The following is a 26,378-nucleotide window of genomic DNA, read 5'->3' on the forward strand; positions in this document are numbered from 1 at the left end:
CAGGAGCGACTCTGAAGTCGAAGAAGTAGTTGGTTTCGCGCCACCTTATGACTAGTCACACATAGTAGAGGAACTCGATAGCGTAGAATTCGTGGGAATTTAAATGCCCTTTCTTTAAAAATCGTGCCGAAGAGGTCGAAAAATCGTTTGCAGCTAAGCGATAGACATGCTTTATCGACCAGAGGAAGGTTTTTGTAGATATTGTATAGCACACTCTCCTGTAGAGAAAGTATCCCAGGGCCCTTTCTTACAAACCAGAAAATACCAGATAAGAGGGAGGATATTTTTGACATTCGTTGCTTCTCATTTAGGTTGTTCTGAGAAGCGATAGCTAGTCCCCAACTGTGTCCCCGGTATGTAATCTTCTTTCCACCTCCTAGTAGACAACTGGATTCCTCATCGTCACCAGGATGGCTCTGGCTTAAGCGAGGTAGTATGCTAGGCAATTTTCGGCGTGGTTTCATCTTTGAATCTCAGTCTGGATAATGGTATTGAAAAGGCTTGGATTGTAGCTTGAGGGTAGTATATGTGGGAGGCTTGCGTAGGAAACCTCGAAATAAACGGGAATTAAGGGAGAAGTTCGACAACCAAGGTTTCATGACCATGACGTTACATTTACAAGGTCTTTTAAAGCCGATATCCAATTCGTCGATGAATGTCTAAGTAGTGGGTCGAGATTTCGGCCCAAAACCCATTCCGACCCATTTCGACCCATTCCCTACACTATTTTCGGAATTAGGCATTGCCAAGCTACATAATTTAGCTTATATAATATTGACAAAGCACAGTTTTTTATAGTCGCTTTAGTCTGTATACCATAACTTGACAGCGAGTCAGGAGAAGAGAGATCAGCAATGCAAAGTAGTATTCGAGCTAAGTGCTGATGATCACCGTTGATGATGATGATTGATAATGATGAGTGATGGGAAGGGGAAAAGAAGAAGAAGAAGAATCTAGTAATATAACGGACATATCTGTTTTATAGAGAGAAATTACTATAATAAGTGGTAGGCTTGCTTATAGTGACGCGATATTTGAATTATCTTCATTTATTTTACAAGTACGAGATAATAGTTATATATTTCGTTATAGAAGTATATACTACAAGTTCCTCAGACCGCCCTTCGGGCGGTCGCAAAAATAGTGCTAGTGCTAGGTAACCTATAGTTAAGTGTAAGGGAAATTGGGCTCTGGACCAATATTCTCCACAAGGAATACCCTTAATAGAAAATGCAAGCATTAACCAAAAAGACCACTTATGATAACCGAACAGGTTATCATACCAGAGTTTCCACTATACCTGCGCATGCCATGCGACCGAGATATTCTCCACTTTGTGGGTTGTATGGATTTATCCATTACATTAAGGGGTTGTTAGTTATAACTTTATTATTATATAAGAAAGATAACTATTAGCCAGTATGTTGATTATATGTAACTAGATAATTAGAAAGAAATATTTGAAATAGTTATTAGACTCTTAACTCGAATTAAGTATTTAATATCTATATTTAATAGAAGTACTTAATAGATAATTTCTTTTATATTATATTATATAATTAATATAACAAAAGTAATTTTAGATATAATAAAAATATATAATCTATTTTAGAAAGAAGATTTAGTAGACTTTATGGATTAGGAAAAATAGGAAAAATAGGAAAAATAGGAAAGTTAAGGGAATTAAGAAAAGGAATCAAACTATAGAGAATAGGGCTATAGGGGATAGGACTATAGAGAATAGGACTATAGAGAATAGGACTATAGAGAATAGGACTATAAAGAATACGACTATAGAGAATACGACTATAGAGAATAGGACTATAGAGAATAGGACTATAGAGAATAGGCTATAGAGAATATGTGAAGACCCACTATGAAGGGTCTTTATGAGGGAAAGATCAGAGTGCCAAGGGCATATACAATACGAATTACTACTGCGAAGTAATTGCAACTAGCACTGCGTATGTATTCCAACTGAACTATGAACCTTTGTCCATAGTTCCAAATCCACTAGTTATGCAATGTGCGCAGCCTAAGCGAGATCATGTGCATTGGACCCATATATCTCGCAGGCCATTGATATGTCTGCGCAGGTCCCCGAAGACCTCCGAAGGTCCACCTTGAAGGTCCACCTTGAAGGTGTCATCTCGGGTCCAGGCAGGTTCTGCACCTTACTTTGTATGGTGCAGGACGTGACAGAATAGGACTATAGAGAATAGGACTATAGAGAATAGGACTATAGAGAATAGGATTATAGAGAATAGGACTATAGAAAATAGAACTATAGAGAATAGGACTATAGAGAATAGGACTATAGAGAATAGATAAACTTATAGAGGATAGAACTATAGAGAATAGGACTATAGAGAATAGGACTATAGAGGATAGGACTATAGAGAATAGGACTATAGAGAATAGGACTATAGAAAATAGGACTATAGAAAATAGAACTATTAAAAATACAGAGCAAAAATGCACAAATAATGCAAGTCATGACCTTATTACCATGGTATGGATATAATTTAGTACTGATGAATGGGTCGCCCGGATATCCCATTTCTAAAATAAAGGTATATACGGAGGTCCATCCCAAAAGTTCTGTCTCAACTTTTTTTACGCTAGTATGCAATTAGGCCTAATATAGTAAGGTGGTTTTAAATAGTTGTCATTTAGTTACAGCATAACTAACTATGTAAACTACCTACCCCCCTCCCTTCTTTATATTCATTACCACCTTCGAGAGCAATAATCCTTTCAATATGATAGGGTATTCTCTCGATCCAAGCCTGTATCTGCTGCTAAGGCAATTCATCCCATGCTTTCTCCCAGGCCTTAATAGCTTCAGTTCTTGACTTCGGTGCACCCTTCTTCGTAGTATACCGCTTTAACCAAAACCACGCCGGCTCTATCATATTTAGATCGGGTGAATTGCCAGGCCAAAGTAGGCGTTTAACACCTGAAATATTAAAGATTTTTTGTTGGAAATGATGCTGGTAAGAAGGAGCTTTATCCTCTTGCACAATTGTATCTGGCCGTAGTTCTAAACATTCAGAGGCAAAAGGTAAAAGCCTCGGGAGGAGGATATTCATATGATATCGAAACTAATCGATTCCGCCTTTCGATTTAGATCGAGAGAGCTTCCTATTCTTCGTATTCCACTTCCACTTCGGTTTTATACCGGGAAGTTGCCTTAATCCTAGTCTTCGTATACTAGATTATAGCTCCTAATCAGCACGAAGAACCGGTTTAAGCTCAGCGTTCTAAGCGTCAATTAAGACATCAGATTCACGCTTCTCAGTAGCAGTTTCCGGCTTCCAATAATAACAAGGACCCTTCTTATTATAAGAAAAGCTACCCCAAAACATAAATTCAGAACAACCCTTCTACCGTTCTCGAATATAACTTCGAAGAAATCGTTCATCTTTAGAACGCTAGATTCGATATCCTCCACGCCGGTGAAGTAATATAACAGAGGTTTCATCAGTCCAAATAATATTCTTCCAATCTTCTAAAGTCCAATCCCGATGTTCAAGACACCAAGCTAGCCTAGCTTCACGTATAGCCTTAGTTAAACCAGGCTTCCGCGTAGGCTTCGTCTTTCGTAATCCAGCTTTCTTTAAGATCCGCCAGATTGTAGTAGAAGAGATCTCAATCCCTTCTAGGCTAATCTCTCCAGCTATATCAGCATAGGTCTTTTCTCGCCTATACCGATCAAGACGTACTTTCGTAAGCACCCGATCTTCCATTTCTAACGACTGCTTCTTCGGGCGCCTAGAGCGAGGGGCGTTAGTAAGCATATCATCAGAGATATTCCAGGGACGTAAGCTAGGATCAAAGCCCTTATTAAGAGCTTTTTCATAGGTACGGTCAACCGAACGTTTCGAAAAGCCCACAATCTCTGCAATTATAGCGGAGCTAATACCAGCGGCTTTGTAAGCCACTACAACTGAGCGCTTTGCAATATCGTGGCCCATGGCAGGCAGGCAGGCAGGCAGGCAGGCAGGCAGGCAGGCAGGCAGGCAGGCAGGCAGGCAGGCAGGCAGGCCGGCAGGCAGGTAGGTAGGCAGGTAGGTAGGCAGGCCGGCAGGCAGGTAGGCAGGCAGGTAGGCAGGCAGGTAGGCAGGCAGGTAGTATATAACTAGGCAGGTTAAAGAGAAGAGAAGAGAAGAGAAGAGAAGAGAATAGATTAGATTAGGGGGAGGGGTAATAGCAAAGGTACGATACAGGACCAAAACATACTAGCTGTTTCATCTAAAAAAGCAAATATAGAGATGGGACAGAACTTTTGCAATGGACCTCCGTAGAAGAACAATACTACCACCCAACGCCCAATAAACCTAAAAGAACAGATAACATACAACAGACACAAGAAAACATAAGAATACAGAAGAGAGAGAAAATGTCATGACACGCACTATATATAACGGAGCCTGGACTATCTGAGCGTAATGCTCAGATATAGTGGTCTTTTGGCCTAGTTTGTAACTCGCCAGTCCAGGGGCAGGTTGTAACAATATATCTGAGCATTACCGGTCGGGCGTTCGAATCTGCTCATAGAGTCTTTTTCGCTCGCCTGGCTGACAAGGCGTGCTCTGGCTTTAATTAGTCATCATTACCCTTGGGGGCCGACGATATAATAGATGCATATACATAGTTTATGATATGAACATGTTAAAAATACCTCTGAGTCATAATCTGACATGTATAGTTATTGACTTGACTATGTTAAAATGCCAAGACATACCTCTAAGTCACGTGATCTGAACATGTTAAATGCAAAGCCATACCTCTGAGTCATATAAACAAGTTGAAAAAAGCTTACCTCTGAGTTATACCATCCCTAGTTGGGTATGGGGTCATACCCTAAAGAAAAAAGGGAGATAATACGTGATCTGAACATGTTAAAAATGCAAAGCCATACCTCTGAGTCATATAAACAAGTTGAAAAAAGTTTACCTCTGAGTTATACCATCCCTAGTTGGGTATGGGGTCATACCCTGGAGAAAAAGGGAGATAATGTCATGACACGCACTATATATAACGGAGCCTGGACTATCTGAGCGTAATGCTCAGATATAGTGGTCTTTTGGCCTAGTTTGTAACTCGCCAGTCCAGGGGCAGGTTGTAACAGAAAAGCCAAACTAGGACAGACCAAAACCAAAACAAAGATCAAAATAAACCAAGAACTGGCCCAACCAAAACACCACCGCAGTCCAATATGAAAAAAAGAGAAAAGTACAGGGAGGACGGTCTGCACAGGGATGTGGATAAGGGAATCCACTATTCCAGTGGGTGGTTGGAAGAAGGGATAAGAAAGCAGGAACGAATTCCGTACGGGGACAGTGGGAGACGACTTAGGATGTCGATCCTGGAGCAGCGTTAAGGAAGTTGGTAGGCAGTTTGGCCTTCGGTGGGGCAGGGATATGTAAGCCGGCTGGTGGCGCGATGTATCTTAATGGGATCCCAGCTTCATCAGCGTCCCAATGTGAGGCCTTGTTGCGGTGTTCTGAGGGGGCGGCCGTAGAATCTGGCCACTCGGCGTAGACTGGACGGCGAGGGCGGGATATCTGACGTGACAGAATTTCAGAGCTGGAGCCCACTTGATTGCCATTGGCATCGAGAGTGTTGGTGATTGTTATTGTTTCTACGTATATACGGACACTGTTGGTTAGTATATCACCCTTCCTGAAAAGTACTTTTGGCACTACTCACCGGACTCAGGGCATTGATGGAACAGTGGCCAGGTCCACCACTTCTTGTTTGTGGACTTCTCAAGCTTCTTCTGCGCCTTAACGGTGGCCTTGGTATCCCTCTCTCATTGGTGAGTTAGGTACGCTTGGTGGTTGGCCCTACGGGCCTCACGTACGTCCAGCCTACATATATCATTTATTAGCACAACACACAATGTAAGAGAAAAAAGCAAGGTTGACGTACCAGCGCCAAAGAAAGGCGGCGCCGATGATCAAAAGCACGGCTACAAAGCCAATCAAGGAACCTATCAGTGTGTTCTCCCAATCGGAAGGGGAGTCTTTGGTCTCTTTGCACGACATAATTGCTGGCATTGTGTTTGCGTGTATGAAGCTTGCGGACCGGAACTACGCGTGGGCCCGTGGGCAGTATTCTATTTATGTACCTACGGGGCAGAAGGGGTGCTCTCTAGATCACACGTAACTTCGCTTAATCTTATAGGCGTGTATAGCTTGGTATGATCTCACTTTTCCGTAAAATGCACAGATCCTTGCATCTTTTGTCATTTTCTGTAAATGTCGTTTTTATACCTAGCCAAGAGTTGGTGAAGATTTTTGATTTCAATTTTAATCAGCATAATACCTCTCTGCGGTTGAAAGATCAATGAGCGTAGATAGAAGTTGTTTCGATCAAACAGTGAGCTGTATTGACTTAACCATGGATGAGGGTGTTGGTATTGGCCAATAATCATGAACTGATGTCTGGACCTCGGGAGTTGATTGATCTTCGCTGTTTCACCACTATTTCACTATGATTGGCCCGTTTCTTTTTGACAGATGAGCTTATTTGAACTTCTTTTTTATTGTTGGTTTTTTTTTTTTTTTTTTTTTTTTAATCTTGAAGATGTGTCAAGGATCAGAGAAAACATAGATTGCTTTCATTTATAGTTCAATGGATTTGATTTTGTCTTTCTCGGTTCGCGTTCCTTCTACTCCTAGAGGCATACCCTGGTTTTGGAGGCGGAAAAGTTGACACCGCCCCGAAAGAGGACTCCCCCAAAGTGAGTCCTTCGTGCAATTCATTATTTTCTGGGCTACATTAGTGTTTTGAAAAGTTGGGTTTTCCCATTTTTCTTTATGGGCTTCATCTAAACCTTTTCTTTTGTTGGGTCATACTAAATAAAGAAATAGATGGAATGAATTTTGAGACAAGAGGGGTTGGAAATTACACCCCACCCTAGAATCCAAAGATATAGATATATTTCCACAAACAGCCGTTAGAACGGTCTATTTCTGAATCCCAGAGGGACTTGGCATTCTAATCCTTCAGACCTTGAAAGTTGTACCGTAGCCTTTCGAACGCTTACTAAACACCAGCCATCCATGGATGGGATGGCAGCCCTACAAAGGCAGAACTGCCCAAAAAGGGTCTGGTGCATCACTTTCTTCGATGCTTTCTCGAAGCCTTTGGGTGAGGGGCTCGATGCACTAAAGAGAAACAAGACTTTGGAGATATGGATACGGTCTGCAGTGACAGTCAGTCAGCCTCATCTGACGCAAAGCTTATGGTCATTGGCACGCCTTTCTAGCGGGAGGATTCCACATGCCCGGGCCCGCATCACGAGGTGGCTGCACTAGGCTAATCGGCAACGGGACCATAGTAATCGATGACTGCGGACTCGAATAAAGTCATGTTCGGTCTGAGCGAAAGGAAGTTACTGCGGTATATCATCCTGATAATTTACCTACAGGAACTGATGCAAACACGTGGGCGTGGGGGAAAAGCTTGTTTCCAAGGTTGTCCACGCCAGGCCTGACAAAGCATGCATGACCCGTACGTACCTAGGGGACTCACTACATATGTACATATGTAGTTATACGAACCATTTTTCCTCTGTCAGGTGGAGCTTTCTGATTGGCAGCTATGAGATTGCAGGGGCCAGAAAGAGATGAGGGAGAGAGTTGATTACTATGGAGAGAACCATCTGCCAGATATCTAGCTACGCGGGATTTATGCCTGAGGCACAATTATGGGGCCTAAGGCCACCACCATAACACTTAGCTGCTGCCGCTTCTATGAGGGCGCTCAGAGTCAGGTAAATATCGCGAGGGAACATTTATTGCATAGATCAATATAACTACCATTTACTACATAACCACGTAGTAAACCAATTAATTTAAACCCAGATTTAGACGAATTGATCAATTTACTACTAATATATAAAAGCAATCTATTTAACACTGCGCTTCTTGGCCCTTCCATGCTTCCTGATTTCGATCAACACCTTCTTCCACTTCCGCTTCGTTTTCTCCTGATCGGCTTCCTCGCTCAGTTTATACTCTTTGTACTTCTTTTTTTCGACTTGGGTGGAATCGATGATGCCGGTGAGCTGTGTAAAAAGGCGAGAACTGTCATATCCGGCGTGGCGTGCCCCCCTAATAGTTTGTATATTGTCAAACTCCCGCTGTAGCTGAAGAGCTAAAGTAGCCTGGGCCTCAGCCCCCTTTGCAAACTTTGCCAGCCCTTCTTTCAACCGCTGAGTACTAGCATCATATTGATCAACAGGATGGCTAATTTTTCGGACCTTCTCAGCGGCTTTTGGGGTGCTAAATTGATATTCAGGGTTCCGTTTAAGAAAACGTTGTAGCCAGTGGTCACCGATTTGTGGCGGATCGGTAGTTGGATCGGCATGGTCATTTCGAAGAATTGAATTGGCAGCAATAGCAATTTGACGGCGGGTTATCGACTCCCCGACCGCGTCAGAGTGATCAATATATTCACATAAAGCGCTCTCTTGTGCCGGATTGAGCTTCCGGCCATTGGATTGTCGTTGAAAAAGTGATTTTCCACCTAGCCATCGCCGGCGTAAGCGGCTTCCGGGAACCGCGAATTCTCGCGCAGTTTTCGAGATATTAGGTTTAGATTGCTCAGAGAGATGGTCCATCGCTAGCTGAATCTGTTGCTCAATTTCTTTATTGGTTTTAGGCATGATTGGTGGTGTGGTTGATGATCAAAGTGAAAAATTGAATTTATGAAAAAGGTTGCATATGGGGGTGGCATGTTCCATATAGGTGTTGCGAGGGTTCGTATTTTTTTTGTAAAAAAAGGCGGGGCGGGTTACTTAAAGAAGCGCTTCGGCCTATGTACCTAGTTAGGTATGTATAATACTGGTAATACTGTTTATATTGCGACTAACTTTTTGATGGACCTTACATGTATTTTTCACTGTGCCCCTGTTTTTGTTTTTAAGACTTCGGAGTACGGAGTATAATAAATCAAGATTCCCAAATGTACCACCTACTTTACCGAATTTGGCAGTATGAATAGTATCCCATTCTGACATAGAATATAGATGAAATTTCGTTTTCAAGGAGTCACCATTTTGTCAGCACCCATTTTCACGCCGATTAATGTTCTTCTACTTACCCAACAGCCCCGTCACCGATTCTTTATGTCCTTCTACTACACTCTTATACAACCTAACGTTTATCATCAACATGGGCACCGGTTCATATGACCTGAATCTTTTTTTCAACTTGGACACCTATCAGGGACATCCTAAGCTAGACACCGGTCCGGGGCGTCCTGCGCTTGCCGGAAATGAGATTTGGGTTATTCTCCGAGCCCTACGTCCTGTTCCGGAATCGTTATTTTTCTACTCACCTGACTACAATCCAGTCATCTCTAATGAGAAACTATCAGACCTTCGGATCCAGTTTCATCATCTAGATATTGAGACGGGAGACGTTTCACCCTCGTCTATTCCTTGCTTCCTTCCAAAGACAGATTTTCCCGAGTTTTTAGAGGCAAATGATTTCTACCCTAATGTTTTGAAGGTGCAGAGGAGATGTTATCCGAATTGAGGAGAAATAACCGTAGTGCCGGTAGCCTTGCTATTTTCCCGCACTGCCTGTCGCGATGCCTTTTCGTTCGAAGGAAGCGACAACCCCAAAGATAAATTTACAAGTGCCTGGGACAGGCCACTTAATAACTACGGCTGGATACGCTGGATACGCGATAAGTAAGTTTCTACCTTATACGTAAATAGGTGATACTCTCCTAACTTTACTCTTCTTTAGCAAGACATCTATAAGGGTACATACGTACTCCTCGCGACGACACGTGTATAGGTGAAAAGTTCGAAGCTTTGAAAATAATACCCTTTGAGCTACGGACTTATTCGCAAAAGAAACTCGGTACACCAGACAAACAGACTTATATATGGGCCATAGCTGATGTCGGTGCATGTGGCGATAATTTGCGCCCCTCGAGAGATGAAGTCGCAGCTCTAGCATGTTCTATGTTGGATCTTAAGTGGCAAGAGAACCTGTCAATACACGAGGAACGACCACGTCGAGAAGATATGTTTCCGGTAAGCTAGCTATTTAGTCAGTCATGAAACTTTTTGTGCCTCATAGCGCTCATATCTGATGCAGATACTGCTTATCATTTTCGACGAGTACGGGCACTCTCGGGTCCTAGCTGGATATTTTGATGGGCAACTCCATGTTCAGTTCACCCGCATTTTGGATTTCAAGGAATACGACATAATACCGCCTAAGGACAGGCCATACATTGATACTATCGACAAGGGCAAGTTTTATGACATTCTAAATATGCTTGCGAAATGGTCATGGCCCATCCCAGTGGCAACCACGAAGGAATACGCGGCGGTAATCTTGGATCTTCCAACAGATGATCACCCAGACACGGATCTCGCTGATGATGATTGGCTATTTGCCCAAGATGTGACTTATTAAGGGGAAGGTGATGTCCCCTCGGCGAACGGTAATGGATCAGAAGCAGAAGAAGATGAAAAGGAGCGGGATAAGGAGAACCTACATATAGTAAACAAGAGACGAGAAGTATACCCATTGCGACCCAGTATAGTAGCTATCAAGAATATCTCCTACGAGGGTAGAAGATGGGGTTGGGGGTCGATACCCGTAGATTTTTGTTGCATTGAGATCAACAGCCAAATCGTTATCTAACTACTCCTATAGAGGACTGAGGCCTCCAACTAGATTGTGGTCTATAGCAGAGGGGTTGGTGGGGTTGACCTTGCCGGTAACCCCAGAGGTGATGTGATGTAGACGAGAAGATCACAATAAAGGCTTGCCTAAATGGGATATTTGTTGGGGTCGTTCTCCAAAGATCTCATTATGGTCATTTGACCACTCTGGTCACTGTACAGACTAGCAAACTAGCAACCTATGTAATATGGGTCATTGTAAACACATTTTTATTAGCCTCCCAAGCAGCAAGAGGCTAACAACCCACTGGATATGAGATATGATGAAAAACATTGATTGCTTTTAAAACACCAAAGCATGCCCAACTCCGAAAATCTGCGTGTTGCAGGAACCGTGTCGTATCTGAGAAAGCATAAAACAAAAGAAAATATAGATGCCCAGGGATAAAATTTAGTCGATATCCATTTGCTCCTCCACTCCACCATCCACCAAAAGTTTGGCCTTCTGCTTCTGGCGGACTCTCTCCTCGCCGTGGACTCTGTTGGAAACCTTGCTCTGTTCGGCAACCATGGGGACACCCTCCTCGCGCGTGCGGAGTTCCTTCCGAATGAGGTGCTCGCCCTCGTTGACGACCTTGCGGTCCGCCTCGCGCTGGCGCTCGCGGGCGAGTTTGCCGGCCAGGCGGCGTTTCGTGAACACACGCTCGCGGCGGGTTCTGATCTCCTCCACTCTCTCCATGGCAGTGAGGGTAGCAGACATAAGGTTGCGGTCGTACTTGACGGGGACGTTTCTCTTTTTGGCGAACTGGGACAGGACAAGCGATGAATCCACGATCATCTCCTTTCCGCGGGCGGCACGGTGAGTCTTGGTCCACTTGAGCTTGCGGGGCTGACGCTTCATCTTGAAGTTCTTGTGGCACTTGGACCGACAGAAGCGGAATTGTCGGGCATCGTTGCGGACGAATGTGATGCCCTTACTCGGGAAGGCCGGGCGGGAACAGAAGTGACAAGTTTCAACACTGCAGAGAAAATGAATATTAGCATTCCATAGAATGAGTACAGACAAAAATTAACGGCAAAACTTACCGCATGGTTGTGGTGTGGTGTTGGTTATGTCTTCGTTGAGTCGCAAGAAACTTTTTCTGTAGCTTGGGCCTGAATGGTGGAGCAGACCACGCTAAACCCTTTTGGAGACACCCGCGCTGACTTTTCTATCCCGGCGCCTCTTCGCCCATTCCCCGGTCCAACTGACTTGATCTCGTTTCGTGATTCCATCCTTCTCAATCTACAAAATGGCCTCTGCTCTCGCTATTGGATTTGGCATTGCCACAACTGCCTTTTTGGTAAGTGAAAACCCTCTTTGTTCAGAATCACGGCACTGACTCGTTGTCTACAGGGCCGCGCCGGTCTGGTCGCCTACCGCCGCTCCAGGGGAGGCTTAAACGCTGCCGGAAAGGCATTCTATAAGGGGTTCGTGGACATTTTATCACCTTATATGGTTCTATGGGATATTGACTAACGTCGCATCACAGAGGATTCGAACAGCGCATGAACCGTCGGGAAGCCTCCCTGATTCTACAACTTGCGTATGTGCTAGCTGCAAACCTTTGATATTGACAGAACTGACATGATTACTTAGTGAACGAACTTTGACCAAGGACAAGATCCGCAAGAACCACCGCCAGCTCATGTTGCTCAACCACCCCGATCGCGGCGGCAGCCCATACTTGGCGACTAAAATTAACGAGGCGAAGGAATTCCTCGACAAACATGCTTAAGACTTTGCCGATGCTGCTTTGATTTATCTCTTCTCCGACAATGACCTGTGGGCAACGATGGAAAAGCGAATTTAGGTCTCGACATTGACCAACCGGTCATCATATTTTGGGCACATAGCGTGGCGTTGGTTTGGCATTTACAAGATCGGAGGAACAGGACTGCTCTTTACGAACCTTGTTGTATTATATGCACTGTTTTCACATATCCCTACGAGATCGCCGCTCTTCGTTGAATGTACTTTTATATTACTATACGTCCCGACTTTTGTAGAGCCGGCAATCCCCGGCATCAGATCAGATCATGAGATCACGCTGCCAAATTGTCGATCTTGGCCACTTTTAGTCACCAAACAGCTCTCAACCCCTGGACAGTAGGCAACACGTAGGCCCAAGACTCGCAAGGTGATAAGGTCTCGGCACACTGGGATCCATCGTACACCAAATATAATGTCACACAACTTTTTCGCAATGATTATGCTATACGAAAAGTAAAAATGGTGTTTGATCGGCGTTAAGGGTGGAGTGGATTGGAAGGATTGGAAGAGATTGAACGGATGCCAATGCCCCTGTTCTCCGGATCGGACGAAATCGACCGTCTACTCGGTGGTCGGGTTTCGCGGGTTCCGTCATGCCCAAATAATCTTCAAGGCAGCAACCCGTATAGCGTAACTCCGTATAGTGTTTTTTTAATCCTCTTACGTCTAAAAGGTTAGAATCATATCAATCAGCATATGTGTTCACGTGTGGTTGAGTCATTTCTTACCTAAACTACCAAACTTTAGAGGTGTGCTTGAGTTCAGTGTGGTTTCATTATCAACTCCCTTGAAAAAAGAAAAAAAAAAAAGAGGCTTCTATCCTTCCATGCGTCATTCATTTCTACAATCCATAGCACATTCTCTCTCTCTTCTCAGGGGTTAAAAAAAAGGAACAAGCTCTGTGTCGAGAACACCCCGCAATATCGATTACTTATCACCGCCATTACCTCTCTACTCCGCGGAGTTTCCATTGCCCCTCAAAACGCAAAATGGATGGCTTGGGGGACGGCGACGGCATGGGCTTCGATCCGCCTATGATGAACCACACCCCACAACTCTTCAACTACGATCATTCTCAGATGCAGGCGGGGTCTATGTACGATGATTCGTCATTAGGCGCGGGGGACGAGACCAACGATGCGAAGAGACGGAGGATCGCGAGGGTGAGGATCATTACCCGTTACAGAGATTGAGAATACATCTAATGAGCCAACAGGCGTGCGATATGTGTCGGAAGAAGAAGATTAAATGCGATGGAAAGATGCCAAAATGCTCACACTGCATCAACTACAAGACGGAATGCATTTTCACACAGGTGGAGAAGAAGCGGAACCCCCTAAAGGGTATGTATACTTGTGTATTTCATGGCATAGAAAGCTCTGTATCTGACCTCGGGTTATCTCTTCTATAGAGCGAAATACATCGAAGGTCTGGAAAACCGACTAGGCCGGATGGAGTCGTTGTTGCGTTTGTCGGGTCTGTTATCAGAAGACGATGGCGGCAAGACGGATCTCGGAACATTGGAGAAGCGGCTCGCGGATCGGACGAATGCGATGAACGCAGCGAAAAGCTCCAGCATGTTCCTGGCTCAAGCAGCTGCGGCGCAACAGGCCCCGAGCTCCCACCACACCACACCTCGTATGGACTCCAACTCCAGTCCTCAGACCGCCGCTACATCACCAGAGTCGCAGAAATCGGAGACCGAAGTCGAAGCGCTGTCGGATATGATGTGTTCTTTGGTGACAAACAACTGCGGGGAGACTCGGTATATCGGTAGGCTTTGTTTGTGCAACCGGTTTGACCTAGTTTGTTAACATTCTCACAGGATCTTCATCTGGGTTTTCTATATTCTCTCCAAAGGGTATTCAATGGGTCAATGAGAAAACTGGCGATACATCCTTCCAGGACATGATCTCGTCGGCATATGTCGATGACAATAAATGGATGTACTGGAAACCCGAGATCTTCAGCGATATTTTCGCGAGACGTGTGTTCAAGCCTCTGCCGCCAAAGGAGGAAGCTCTTTCTCTATTCAAGGACTTCTTTGAAAACTTCAATTGCCTGTTCCCATTGTTCCATGAAGCGACATTCATGCACCTGGTGGAGCGGCAATACTCGCGCGATCCCTACGAGGGTTCGGGTTGGTGGGCAAGTATAAATGTTGTCCTGGCGATTTCTCACAGGCTTCGGGTGGTGAGTAACTTAGTGCCACACGAGGAAGACAAAAGAGCTTGGCTTTATTTGAAGAACGCCATGGGAGTTCTGACCGAGCTCACCATGCGTAACACCGATCTATTGAGCGTACAAGCCCTATTGGGAATGGTAATTTTGTCCTACTCTGGTTTCCGTGGCTTTATCTAACGTACACTTCTAGTCACTCTTCCTCCAGGGAACCCCTAACCCTCAACCTGCTTTCTTCCTAGTCGCTGCGGCGATTCGACTTTCCCACAGCATTGGTCTGCACAAACGCGGTTCTAGCTTTGGCCTCAACGTAGTCGAAGTTGAGCAGCGGAAGAGAGTGTTCTGGATCGCCTATCTTCTTGACAAAGAGTAAGACCTGCTCCCAGGCACCCGCATACCTTTATGTTGAATACTGACCGATTCCTTAGCATATGTCTACGCTCTGGTCGACCACCGGTACAAGATGATGATGATATGAATGTTGAGCTGCCAAGCGAAGATCCTCCAGACAATGTTGGAAATGTGCCATTATCTGATGGTCGAAGCAAGTTCAACTTATTTCGGGCATTTTGTGAATTTGCCTCTATTCAAAGCAGAGTATACAAGCGACTTTATTCTGCCAAAGCATCGAAACAATCAGACGGTGAATTGCTCAACACAATCGGTGAACTTGACAAGGAGTTGGAGGACTGGAAAGACAACATTCCTATCGACTTCCGCCCCGAATACGACATCCAAGCTACCCACACCCCCCTCATCATCCACATGGTTGTTCTACATTTTGCCTACTACAATTGCTTGACCACCATTCATCGGATGTCAGTTCATCACGGGTATTGGACAAGCCGTCTGTCCAATTATGCCATACAAGGGTTGAATGCACGGCCCTTGAACCCTAGGGTATTCTTGTCGGCAGTATTGTGCGTCACCGCTGCCAGAGCATCAATTAATTTGATCAAGTATATTCCGCAAGGAGACTTTGCTTGTGTTTGGTACGTTTCAGAGAATTGTGGGAACAAACAGCTGCTAACTTGGTATCAGGTTGATTCTCTACTACCCGGTGTCTGCCCTTGTAACTCTTTTCGCCAACATCCTACAGAACCCCAACGATGCGCGCGCTCGATCAGACGTCAAATTGATGAACGTGGTAGTCAGCTTCTTGTCAACCCTAGTCTCCGATGAATCCAATGGCAGCATCAAGCGTATGCTAGGTCTGTGTGGCGAATTCGAGAGAATTGCCAAGGTGGTCTTGGACAAAACCGAAAAAGAGTCTCATTCGCGAAAGAAACGCAAGAATGCAGAAGACTCTACAGGTGCAGCCGACGAGCAGTCGGCAACTTCACCCTCCGCCAAACGTACACAACCACCGCCCGCCTCCGCGTCCTTCTCTCCCTCCGTGTTTACCAGCCAGACGGCTGCCGCCCACTCGCCCGGCACAGGAAGACCATTCCCGGGGACTGCAATGCCCCCAACAAATAACATCCCCGTCGACCTCCCAAGCAATGTCCATTCCATGCCTGGCATCGGGCAGGAGTTCTCAGACATGCTGAGTCCTGATCAAATGGCTAGTGTTGCATTCTCTGACCAACACCCATTCAGTGCCAGCCCTGGTATGGCGTCATTCCAGCAGCCATTTGTCCCACAAGATCTCTGGCAGATGCCAATGACAATCGAGTGGGACTGGGCGGATATGTCCACCAATTTTCCTCCGTTTGAAGGAGCTGGCCCCGGCGGACCGCTGCCTGGGCAGTGATCATGGGTGTATGATGGACCAAAATCACTTTCATCTATATTTTATGTAACTCATGACGGTGGGATTATTGTTTCCGGTGTTATCTATCCATGCCAAACCATCTCCACACATCTTGTATATTGAAGCGCTCCTCTTGTTATTTCGAAACCATCCCTAGGTCTCTATAGAGTGACCAGAATAATCATGGGTTTCCATTACGCAGCGAATGGCGCAAAGGTGGGCCCTATTCATAGGAATATATACAGACAGGTCTCCATTTATATCATTTATATCCAAATAATCTTAGGCAATTTAGTTCAATAATGGAATTTCCAAAACAACAGCCTTGAAAGGAACTCACGGATTTAAGCTAATTCCATCCGTGTGCACCCCGGGGCCTCGGGGTGATGCCCAGGTGATGACTCAGCCGGATCGGCGAAAATTTAGAACCGACTGGAACCACACGGCGTCACCTCGGACCTGGATGCCTCAGAGCTTCTCAACTCCTAGCTCAATTCCCCCCTCAGGCCTGATCTTGATGGATTGTGATATCATCCGTTACCTCTAAACTCGATTGACCACCTTTTACCCCCGCCCTCGTAGCCCTCGGGGCTCCCATTCCTCGACCATGGCTACTTTACTCCGACGGCCAGGCAATCTCGCTCGCTATTCGAGGAAAGCCGCGGAATCTACCGGTCGCACGGGGTTGGCTTCCGTGCTTCTGCGACCATCAAGACTCTCATCTCTGGTTTTATCAAGCCGCTATAGAGCCTACTCCACGCAGGGTCCGACACCCCCAACGACAACGGCCGGAACAACACACCAGATGGCCTCAACAATGACCGAACAAAGAAGCCAAAGTGTGTTCTGACTGAAACTGAATTGAAAATCGTGGATGAATGGCTGGAGGATATGGACGTGGAGCGACGTACCAATGTCCGAAACTACCTCATGAGCAATGGACTTCCACCGGAAGTCAGGGCGCACATCGATCCCAATCAAGAACCGTCATTAATGGATCGTATTAAGATGACGCGATTCTTGTGGCAAGTCTCGGCTTACCATGCTGATGAGCGTCTAGCTAGACAGGAAGAAATCGCGAAGCGCGGTATCGCGGACTTGCGGACCCCCTTTGAAAAACGCAGTGATGCCGCCAAAAGCAACGAAGAATCTAGCCTTCGCTTCAATAAGGACTCCGAACAGCGGCCACAAGGACAGCGACCGGCAAAGGAGGGCGGACAGCAACCCAATGCACAACCACCAAAGGATCCCAAGCAAGACAAGGATCCTAAGGAGGAAAAGCAAGGTCCTAAGAAGGACCAGCAAGGACAGAAGAAGCAACAGGGCGACAAGAAGGGCAAGGTGCCCCCGAACATGGGCAAGGTCCTCGAGTTCCGCTTCGATCCCGTTTCATTCTTCGTTACCGCTCTCGTCACATACTACGTCTACCGCAGCTTTTTCCCTGGTGAAAGTGGGGGCAGGGAAATCACTTGGCAAGAATTCCGGGCGAACTACCTTGAGAAGGGCCTCGTGGAGAAATTGACCGTCTTGAACCACACCAAGGTTCGGGTTGATCTCAACCGCGAAGCTGCGACTCAACCCGATTCAAATGGCCAGCCTGCCTCCTATGTCTTCTTCAGCATTGGTTCTGTCGACAGCTTCGAGATGAAGATCGAGGCAGCTCAGTATGAACTCGGCATTCCTTCGCATGAACGTATTCCTGTCGCTTATCACGATGAAACCCCTTGGGGTGGTGTCTTGATGTCATTGGCTCCTACTCTTCTCTTCCTTGGTGGTGTTTTCTGGATGTCCCGGCGCGCCGGTGGCGGTGCTGGCGGCCAGAGTGGAATCTTTGGCATCGGGAAGAGCCGTGCCAAGCGCTTCAACCACGAGACCGATATCAAAATCAAGTTCTCTGACGTTGCGGGTATGGACGAGGCCAAGGTTGAGATCATGGAATTTGTTAGCTTCCTCCAGCAACCCGAGCGGTTCGAGAAGCTGGGTGCAAAGATTCCCCGTGGTGCCATCCTTTCAGGCCCTCCCGGTACTGGTAAGACCTTGCTTGCTAAAGCCACTGCTGGTGAATCCGGCGTGCCTTTCTACAGTGTCAGTGGTTCCGAATTCGTCGAAATGTTTGTCGGTGTTGGTCCCTCTCGTGTCCGTGATCTCTTCGCCAATGCCCGGAAGAACACACCTTGCATCATCTTCATTGATGAAATCGATGCTATTGGAAAGTCCCGAGCAAAGTCGAACGTTGGTGGTGGAAACGATGAGCGTGAAAGCACTCTCAACCAGATTCTCACTGAGATGGATGGCTTCAATACCTCTGAGCAAGTGGTTGTCCTGGCCGGTACCAACCGACCGGATGTTCTTGACAAGGCCCTGATGCGTCCCGGACGTTTCGACCGACACATCTCCATTGACCGACCTACCATGGACGGTCGTAAGCAGATCTTCCGTGTTTACTTGAAGAAGATTGTCACCGACGAGAACCTGGAGTACATGGAGGGCAGACTCGCCGCTCTGACTCCCGGTTTCGCTGGTGCTGATATCGCCAACTGTGTGAACGAGGCAGCTCTTGTTGGTAAGTTTCTATACATAATATCTTCGCTGTGCTTCATCAAAGCTAACAATTTCTCCCTACAGCTGCCCGTGAAAACGCAGACAAGGTCATCATGAGACACTTCGAGCAAGCCATTGAACGAGTCATTGGTGGGTTGGAGAAGAAGTCCCTTGTCCTCTCTCCCGAGGAGAAGCGGACCGTCGCCTACCACGAGGCTGGCCACGCTATCTGCGGTTGGTACTTCAAGTGGGCGGACCCGCTGCTGAAGGTTTCGATCATTCCTCGCGGACAAGGCGCACTTGGATATGCCCAATACCTCCCGGCTGGCGGCGACACATATCTGATGAACGTCAACCAGATGATGGACCGCATGGCCATGACTCTGGGTGGTCGTGTCAGTGAGGAGTTGCACTTTGAAACCGTGACTAGCGGTGCTAGTGATGACTTCAACAAGGTCACTCGCATGGCTACTGCCATGGTGACTAAGTTCGGCATGTCGTCCAAGCTTGGTTACATCTACTACGAGGACGACGCACAGCAGCAACTTCACAAGCCCTTCTCCGAGGATACTGCCCGCTCTATTGATTTGGAGGTGCGTCGCATCATCGAAGAGGCCCACAAGCAGTGCCGCGACCTCCTGACCGAGAAGCGGAAGGAGCTTGGTATTGTTGCCGAGGAACTTCTGTCTAAGGAGGTTCTTGGACGTGACGACCTCATCCGTCTCCTTGGTCCACGCCCCTACCCTGAGTCTGGCGAATTCGCCAAGTACTTCGATGGCAAGGGCGGCCAGACCATTGCCCCACCGGACTACCAGAACCCCGAACAAACCTCTGGCAAGGACGGCCGGGACGAGACACCTATCCCTCCTTCATAGATTAGGAGATTGTGTTTCTTTGCATTCCTGCGTCTCGGTTTGGTTTTGATTCAATTTTTGGAGGCATTATATCACTGTAGCCTCTCTTGTCTGTGTATTTATCGATTGCATATCCCGCTTCTTCTCCTCTCTCATCCCTCTCTTTTTGTCTACTCTCATCCATATCACCTTTCTTCCTTTTCCTCCCTCGTGCTCAATAAGAAGATCGCTTCCCTTTTTTTTTTTTACTTTCTCTCGTCCCTTGTCCCCTTTTTCCATCTCCGTGTCCAATTGGATCTGTACAACTTGTACTGAGTGTATATTAGGGAGTTATTTTGAAACATGTCTTAGATTGGAAGTTCATGTTTCTTATGTGTAAATATTGTGACTCATGTAGAACTCCCCGAATAACGTTGTATCAGACCCATTGGCTAATGAGTTATCAAAATCTCCTTTCATGGCAGTGATACATCCGAGACATGCGAATGTCTTGCGCTTTATCCTCAATTATTCCCTTTGAGGTATGTCTAAAACACCCATCCAAGGAAGTCGACTCAATTCAAAACTTCTTTGTGGATAAAAACTAGTGCATACAGGTAGTGCATTCAAGCCCCAAAGAGGACAAACGGTCTAGCTATGATGATGACGTCTAAATATATGAAAGAGCCAAAGACTGATCAAGAACACATTTACGGCACTGAATTCAGTAGTAATATAGTAGTCCAATTCCATCCAACCCTACAGCCAAGTTGACACGACAGTCTTATACCTTCAGAGAAAAACAGCCAAATCCAGAACGCCAATTAAATAAACATTTTCCTGTCCACAGGAAATAGTTCATCGTCAAAACTTCAGACCGTCCTGATCCATCGAAGATGCTACGTATCCCTGAACTTCGAGACGAGAATGGTCGGGATCTACTCAATGACGACACAAGTTCCGACAAGAGCAGCCCCAAAGTCGAGACGGAGTGGATGAGCGATGCTATCCGCGCATTCGACCGTGTTTGGCATGATCCAGCGAGGAGAGAGCAGTCCAGATGTTTCTACACTGGCAGCGGCGAATCAAGCAGGACTGCTGTATCTCAACGTAGACGGACCCTGGCCCCAGACATCTATCCTACTCCATATGGGACGGTAATACTGGAGCAGTCTCATCCATACTGGCATACAACGAAACAACCCTATCAGCTTTCGCACAGCACGATACCCCGATTCTACAGTCTAGACTGTTTGAAAGAAAAGCTCCTCGGCCCGGAGAACTACAAGGATTGGGCGGACCGGATGAAGAAGAATCTTGAGCGGTGCGGCGGATTGTGGATCACTGATGCTGATCCTGAGGTGTCGACGCACGGCAGCTTGAACCTGCATCTTTGGATGATGGTTTTCAGCAATGTGTCACAGTCTATACAACGGGAACTGTGTGCTCTGGGGGAATTGGATGCACGGGAGACGTGGCAATTTCTGGAGAGAACGTATGGGAGAGATGTTCCCATGAAGGTGCGTTCGGTCAAGGCCTACGTGATATCATAGGTATCAGGTATGACGAGTGTGCGCCATTGAAAGAATATATAGAGAAGATGGTGTGGTGCAGCCCAGCGATTCAATGTAACCGCGGAGAGAAAGACGGTGGCGATAGCGGGAAACACAATGATCACGGAAAGAATCGCATTCACTTGCGAGGGATGGAGCTAAATGGCTATGGTGCCAGTTCATCTTGGTGAGTCTTGGTCGCATGCAAGTTGCTCGTTACACGGAGAGTTGTGGTGTATGACCATTTCTTTAAAAGTCTTGTCAATAGATATCTCATGTTTTCAGTGTGTTGTGACGAGTGATTAGTGCCTGAGCGTATTAAAAATAGTGTGCATTGTGTCAAAATCGATAGTTTGAGGTAAAATGCTGAGAAAGTGCAAAAAAAATCACAGGAAAAACACATCCACCAATATGGCAAAGATCCCCATCATCCTCTGCTTATATATCAACCAACACATTAAGTGCTCTTCTTGCTAGTCTTCTTGGTATTCTTCGCCTTGACAGACAGGCGAGGGATAAACCTGCCAACACGAGCCTGATAGTCGCTGTACTCGGGGTACTTGCCAGCAGAGATAGCCTCAGTTAGACGCACGCTTCCATGGAAAATAGCAAGATACCCCAAAGCACCCAGACCGGCCCAGTTGTAGTAAGTCTCGGTGCGGTAGCAGGACCACAAGTACATGGTCAACCAAAAGGCCTGCTCAGCAACAAAGTTGGGGTGTCTCGACCAAGACCAGAGGCCACTGACAACAAAGCCCCGCTCAAGGTCTTCAGCAGAGAACTGGTCCTTGTAGGGCTCCGGAATACGCGCGTTGGTTTGGTACTCCTTCTTAGCAGTCTGGAACTGCCACTGCTGCCCGTCGGCGAAGAATTCAATGATGATGAAGAAAAATGCAGCACGGGAGAAGGCCAAGTCAGGAAGGCCGAAGATGTCAGTTCCCTGATTGTATGCGGCGACAACAAAAATGTAGGTGGGAGCGGTGATGAGAAGGAGCAGCAACGATTGAGCGATTGCAATGAATCCGAGGTTGAAGATCATGAAAAGAAAGCCATTGTTCACTTTAGAGCGCACGATCTGCCAGCGGTAATCTTCCGAGCCAATCGAGTATCCCCCTTTGCGCCAGTAGTTGAAAGTCAAGCGAACCTATTCCATAATTCGAGTCAGCATACGTAGCGGCCTGGAAGAAGAGCCAACTTACACCCCAGAGAACACTGATGGCAGCGATTGTATCCAAAGTCTGGGTCTGGATGCCGGACAAACGAGCCCAAACGGCGAAATGCACATTGTACAGCGCGGGGAGAATGCTCCAAAACCGGTCTACTTGTGAATAGTTCCGGTTGATCTCAGCCGCGATGAAAAACAAGCCAGCAAGAGCTCCACTGAAAGCAAGCGCAGAGACAAGCGGGTTGGTAGCTAGATAGACAGCTCGCAAGCTATACACATCGGTACCAGCTTCGCGCAAGCTGTCGGGTAGCCATTGCAACTGGGACAAGTAAGGGAGAACGGTGAGCTGAAACGAGGTATAATCCAAAATGGACTCCAAACGGGGAAGTGGTAAAGACGCCATTGCTGTGGGCTATATAGGATCAAAATGCCGCAGGAGAAAAGGAAAACAAAAGCGTTTGCTCCGGTGGAGTTGGACGGGTATGTTGGTCAGTAATTGCCTGATTGGGAATAGCGTGCCTAAAAAAGGGAATATATGCCTCAGGCATCACATCGCGTCTCAGGCATCCAATCTCTTCGCGTCCGAGTCATCCAGAACAAGATGTGATCTACATCAGGACATTCAAGGCCACCACCACGATGAACCCCATGTGATCTAGATTGGGGCTCATAATGGCTCGCAAAATTCTGTGTGTGGCCGAGAAGCCTGCCATTGCCCGCGCAGTGGCCACTCACTTGTCGGGAGGTGCCTTTCAGACAGTGGGTTCAATGTTAAAGAATTCTGATGAATCCAGCTAATATCAAGCATAGCATGCTATCCGTGGGAACCAATATGTGAAGAACTATGAATTTGAATTCAATTTTGGTGGTGCCTGGGGTAACTGCTCGGTCACCATGACCAGTGTGGTTGGCCATCTGACTGGCCTGGACTTTGATCGCCAGTACAAAGGTTGGATGTCCTGTCCTCCAGGGTCACTATTTGAGGCTCCTGTGCAAGAGACTGTTGACAAGGTGGGAAAAATTACCAGCAGCTGTTTTGACCGCATGCTGATGTCTTCACTAGGACAAGCTACCAATTGCGGAGAACATCCGGAACCAAGCCAAGTACTCTAAAGCCCTGTTTATTTGGACCGATTGTGATCGCGAAGGTGAGCATATCGGTTCTGAGGTCCGTAATCAGGCAAAAGCAGGAAATGCTCGGATCGAGGTCAAGCGAGCCAAGTTCAGCAACACAGAAAGCGCGTAAGTAATGGGGGTTCTCCTTTTGGTATCTACTCAAACTGATCCAAGGATAGACATGTTCGTCGGGCTGCTCTAGAACCAGTCAATCTCGACGAATATCAGGCCAGTGCTGTGGCTGCCAGAATCGAGCTGGATCTTCGAATCGGCGCTGCATTTACCCGCCTACAGACTCTACAACTACAAACAGTGGTGGCAGCTTTGAAGGAAAAAGTTATCAGCTATGGTAGGTTGCCGCCCATTATAGATACAAGGAAACCAACTAACAAGTTAGGATCATGTCAATTTCCTACTTTGGGATTCGTTGTCGACCGATACCTGAGAGTTCAAAATTTCAAACCAGAAACATTTTGGGGCATCAAGGTCATACTCAGCCGTGAAAGCAAGAAGGTCAACTTTCTCTGGAAACGAGTACATTTATTTGACCGAGCGGTTGTGACGATGATGTTAGAGCGGTGTTTGGTTGCAAAGCAAGCCAAAGTCGCGAAAGTGAACCAGAAACCTACAAGCAAATGGCGGCCGTTGCCCTTGACCACGGTAGACCTACAGATGATGGGCAGTCGATTTCTTCGTTTGGACAGTCAGACTATCATGAAGGTAGGAAACAACTCTTGTATTGGATGTGGATAATATCTAACAAACTCAAAAGGTAGCAGAAGCACTTTACACCAAGGGATTCATCAGCTATCCCAGAACCGAGACAGATCAGTTTGACAAGGCAATTGATCTAAAGAAATTGGTCGAAAAGCAATACCCCGACAGCTCATGGGGCCAATACGCTCGAGAGTAAGTTTTTTTATTTGAACTTGTCTTTCATGCAGTAAACTAACTCCTATGTAGACTTATTGATGGCAAGTTCAAGACTCCTCGCTCTGGTCGCCACAATGACAAAGCCCATCCACCTATTCATCCTGTCAGCTGGGTTTCACCAAATCAGTTGAATGCCAATGAAAAGAAGGTCTATGAGTTTGTTGCCCGTCGATTCCTCGCCTGTTGTTCTGATGACGCGAAGGGTCAGAGCACAGAGATTGAAATTCAATACGGCGACGAATCCTTCCATACCAATGGTCTTATCGTGTTGGAGAGAAACTACTTGGATGTATACGTATACGATAAGTGGGAAAGCAGCCAACAACTTCCCAAATTTGAACTAGGAGAACTCTTTGAGCCCACAGAAGCCAATATTTTCGAAGGCAAAACAACTGCTCCGAACTATCTTACCGAGCCCGAGCTCATTGGCCTGATGGATGCCAACGGGATTGGTACAGATGCCACAATGGCAGAGCATATTGCCAAGATCAAAGAACGTGAGTACGTCGCCATAAACCAACGAGGCAGCGGCCGCAGCTCAGTGCAGGAGTTCATCCCGACCCGCTTAGGTGTTGCCCTTGTGGAAGGGTATGACAATGTTGTCGAGGGTCTCCCTAATAGTGTGTCTCTCAGCAAGCCGTTCCTTCGCAAGGAGATGGAATTGAGAATGGTTGAGATTTGCTCGGGCACCAAAACTCGACAAGAGGTCGTCCAGCAGAGTCTGGATATGTATCGAGAAGTGTTCATTCACACACAGAGACGCATCAACATGCTAAAGAATGCTTGTCGCAAGTATCTTGTTGAAGAAATCATGTCATGATTGTCAGTCGCTTACAAAAAGGCATCAAATATAATCATAATGAAATATTCAATCGATTGAACTTTGCTTTCGAGACATTAAAAAGAGAAAAGAACATGAAATCTAATATATATATGGAATAAGGAAGTTTGCACAATCTATTCACACCTCATTCTGGCCTGTCATTGGTCGAGGGGGTGGGCGGTCAGGGTGGCAGGAATTCCGCGTACCCCATCAAAATTCGGAATTCCACCTAGATTTTATTTAACTCTATACCCCTATTGAGTCGTTCGATTTGCCTCAAATTTGGCATATACCTTCGTATGGTACTAGAATAGAACTCCCTAAATTTTTAGTAATTTCCGACCATACGTTAGGTCGTGGTGATCTGTCAAAGTCTCTATATACTCGATTTTCGTCTAATTCTACTACCCTACCCCGCCCTCCGATTTACCCTAAACTTAGCATATACGTTCTTATACCTATAGAATAGAACTCCCCAAAATCTTAGTAATATCCGATTATAGGTTAGGTCGTGGTAGTCCGTTAAAGTTTATACTATATCGGATATATATAGTACGTAGAATCTCTAAATTAGAAACCGGTCTATATAGGCGTCCTATCTGCCCTATATTAGTAGAATACTAAAATAAGAAGGCGGTCTATATTAACCTCTTTATTCTATTTAAGGGTCTTCTATATTCGAGTTATATATATATATATTAGACTTCGACTTATATTAATATATTCTTTTATCTTCGACTTCTTCTGCTTATACTCTAATATTATAGACTATTAATTTCTTTGCCTAACTACCCTACCTAATCTTCTCTACTTCTAGTCTTCTCTTTTATACTAACCTCCTTCTTATCGAGATATCCTTACGATTCGGCCTATAGCTACTATATATCCTTTCTTATTCTCTTAGTTCTATATTATCGACGTACTATATATTATTAGCGTTATCGCTTCCTCGACTCGGTCTCCTCTTTAATAGGCTCCTCGCTTAGTTTATAAGTAATCTTCTT

General features: G+C 46.0%; 10 protein-coding genes across 10 annotated transcripts; 6 read left to right on the top strand and 4 right to left on the bottom strand.

The window, feature by feature from the left end:
- Positions 1 to 5,357: 5,357 nt before the first annotated feature.
- Positions 5,358 to 6,065, bottom strand: N7516_004726 (uncharacterized protein; the record flags this gene model as incomplete). Its single annotated transcript, XM_057217446.1, has 4 exons — positions 5,358 to 5,647; positions 5,716 to 5,815; positions 5,870 to 5,876; positions 5,938 to 6,065. The coding sequence occupies 4 exons, from the start codon at positions 6,063 to 6,065 to the stop codon at positions 5,358 to 5,360; spliced, it is 525 nt and encodes a 174-aa protein (XP_057079329.1).
- Positions 6,066 to 7,921: 1,856 nt separating this feature from the next.
- Positions 7,922 to 8,680, bottom strand: N7516_004727 (DNA-binding domain-containing protein; the record flags this gene model as incomplete). The annotated part of the gene is made up of 1 exon (XM_057217447.1): positions 7,922 to 8,680. One exon carries the CDS (start codon positions 8,678 to 8,680, stop codon positions 7,922 to 7,924), a length of 759 nt encoding a protein of 252 aa, XP_057079330.1.
- Positions 8,681 to 9,609: 929 nt separating this feature from the next.
- N7516_004728 (uncharacterized protein) lies at positions 9,610 to 10,451 on the top strand (the record flags this gene model as incomplete). Its single annotated transcript, XM_057217448.1, has 3 exons — positions 9,610 to 9,712; positions 9,786 to 10,063; positions 10,110 to 10,451. 3 exons carry the CDS (start codon positions 9,610 to 9,612, stop codon positions 10,449 to 10,451), a joined length of 723 nt encoding a protein of 240 aa, XP_057079331.1.
- Positions 10,452 to 11,114: 663 nt separating this feature from the next.
- Positions 11,115 to 11,754, bottom strand: N7516_004729 (ribosomal eL24 family protein; the record flags this gene model as incomplete). The annotated part of the gene is made up of 2 exons (XM_057217449.1): positions 11,115 to 11,682; positions 11,750 to 11,754. The coding sequence occupies 2 exons, from the start codon at positions 11,752 to 11,754 to the stop codon at positions 11,115 to 11,117; spliced, it is 573 nt and encodes a 190-aa protein (XP_057079332.1).
- Positions 11,755 to 11,955: 201 nt separating this feature from the next.
- On the top strand, positions 11,956 to 12,441 carry pam18 (putative mitochondrial DnaJ chaperone (Tim14); the record flags this gene model as incomplete). The annotated part of the gene is made up of 4 exons (XM_057217450.1): positions 11,956 to 12,006; positions 12,060 to 12,133; positions 12,196 to 12,249; positions 12,303 to 12,441. The coding sequence occupies 4 exons, from the start codon at positions 11,956 to 11,958 to the stop codon at positions 12,439 to 12,441; spliced, it is 318 nt and encodes a 105-aa protein (XP_057079333.1).
- Positions 12,442 to 13,447: 1,006 nt separating this feature from the next.
- atrR (transcription factor atrR) lies at positions 13,448 to 16,410 on the top strand (the record flags this gene model as incomplete). The annotated part of the gene is made up of 7 exons (XM_057217451.1): positions 13,448 to 13,639; positions 13,693 to 13,819; positions 13,854 to 14,249; positions 14,302 to 14,798; positions 14,851 to 15,026; positions 15,086 to 15,649; positions 15,699 to 16,410. The coding sequence occupies exons 1-7, from the start codon at positions 13,466 to 13,468 to the stop codon at positions 16,408 to 16,410; spliced, it is 2,646 nt and encodes an 881-aa protein (XP_057079334.1). The 5' UTR covers positions 13,448 to 13,465.
- Positions 16,411 to 17,017: 607 nt separating this feature from the next.
- Positions 17,018 to 19,826, top strand: N7516_004732 (ATP-dependent metallopeptidase FtsH/Yme1/Tma family protein; the record flags this gene model as incomplete). The annotated part of the gene is made up of 3 exons (XM_057217452.1): positions 17,018 to 17,137; positions 17,158 to 18,973; positions 19,036 to 19,826. The coding sequence occupies 3 exons, from the start codon at positions 17,018 to 17,020 to the stop codon at positions 19,824 to 19,826; spliced, it is 2,727 nt and encodes a 908-aa protein (XP_057079335.1).
- Positions 19,827 to 20,680: 854 nt separating this feature from the next.
- Positions 20,681 to 21,337, top strand: N7516_004733 (uncharacterized protein; the record flags this gene model as incomplete). Its single annotated transcript, XM_057217453.1, has 1 exon — positions 20,681 to 21,337. One exon carries the CDS (start codon positions 20,681 to 20,683, stop codon positions 21,335 to 21,337), a length of 657 nt encoding a protein of 218 aa, XP_057079336.1.
- A 457-nt stretch (positions 21,338 to 21,794) lies between these two features.
- Positions 21,795 to 22,905, bottom strand: N7516_004734 (DUF1295 domain protein; the record flags this gene model as incomplete). Its single annotated transcript, XM_057217454.1, has 2 exons — positions 21,795 to 22,481; positions 22,537 to 22,905. The coding sequence occupies 2 exons, from the start codon at positions 22,903 to 22,905 to the stop codon at positions 21,795 to 21,797; spliced, it is 1,056 nt and encodes a 351-aa protein (XP_057079337.1).
- A 269-nt stretch (positions 22,906 to 23,174) lies between these two features.
- On the top strand, positions 23,175 to 25,371 carry N7516_004735 (DNA topoisomerase 3; the record flags this gene model as incomplete). The annotated part of the gene is made up of 7 exons (XM_057217455.1): positions 23,175 to 23,261; positions 23,313 to 23,513; positions 23,566 to 23,744; positions 23,798 to 23,967; positions 24,016 to 24,338; positions 24,391 to 24,527; positions 24,582 to 25,371. The coding sequence occupies 7 exons, from the start codon at positions 23,175 to 23,177 to the stop codon at positions 25,369 to 25,371; spliced, it is 1,887 nt and encodes a 628-aa protein (XP_057079338.1).
- Between the last annotated feature and the right edge of the window lie 1,007 nt (positions 25,372 to 26,378).

The sequence above is a fragment of the Penicillium verrucosum genome, assembly GCF_028828655.1.
Source record: "Penicillium verrucosum strain IBT 35672 chromosome Unknown utg000001l_segment0_segment0, whole genome shotgun sequence".
Lineage (NCBI taxonomy): Eukaryota > Fungi > Ascomycota > Eurotiomycetes > Eurotiales > Aspergillaceae > Penicillium > Penicillium verrucosum.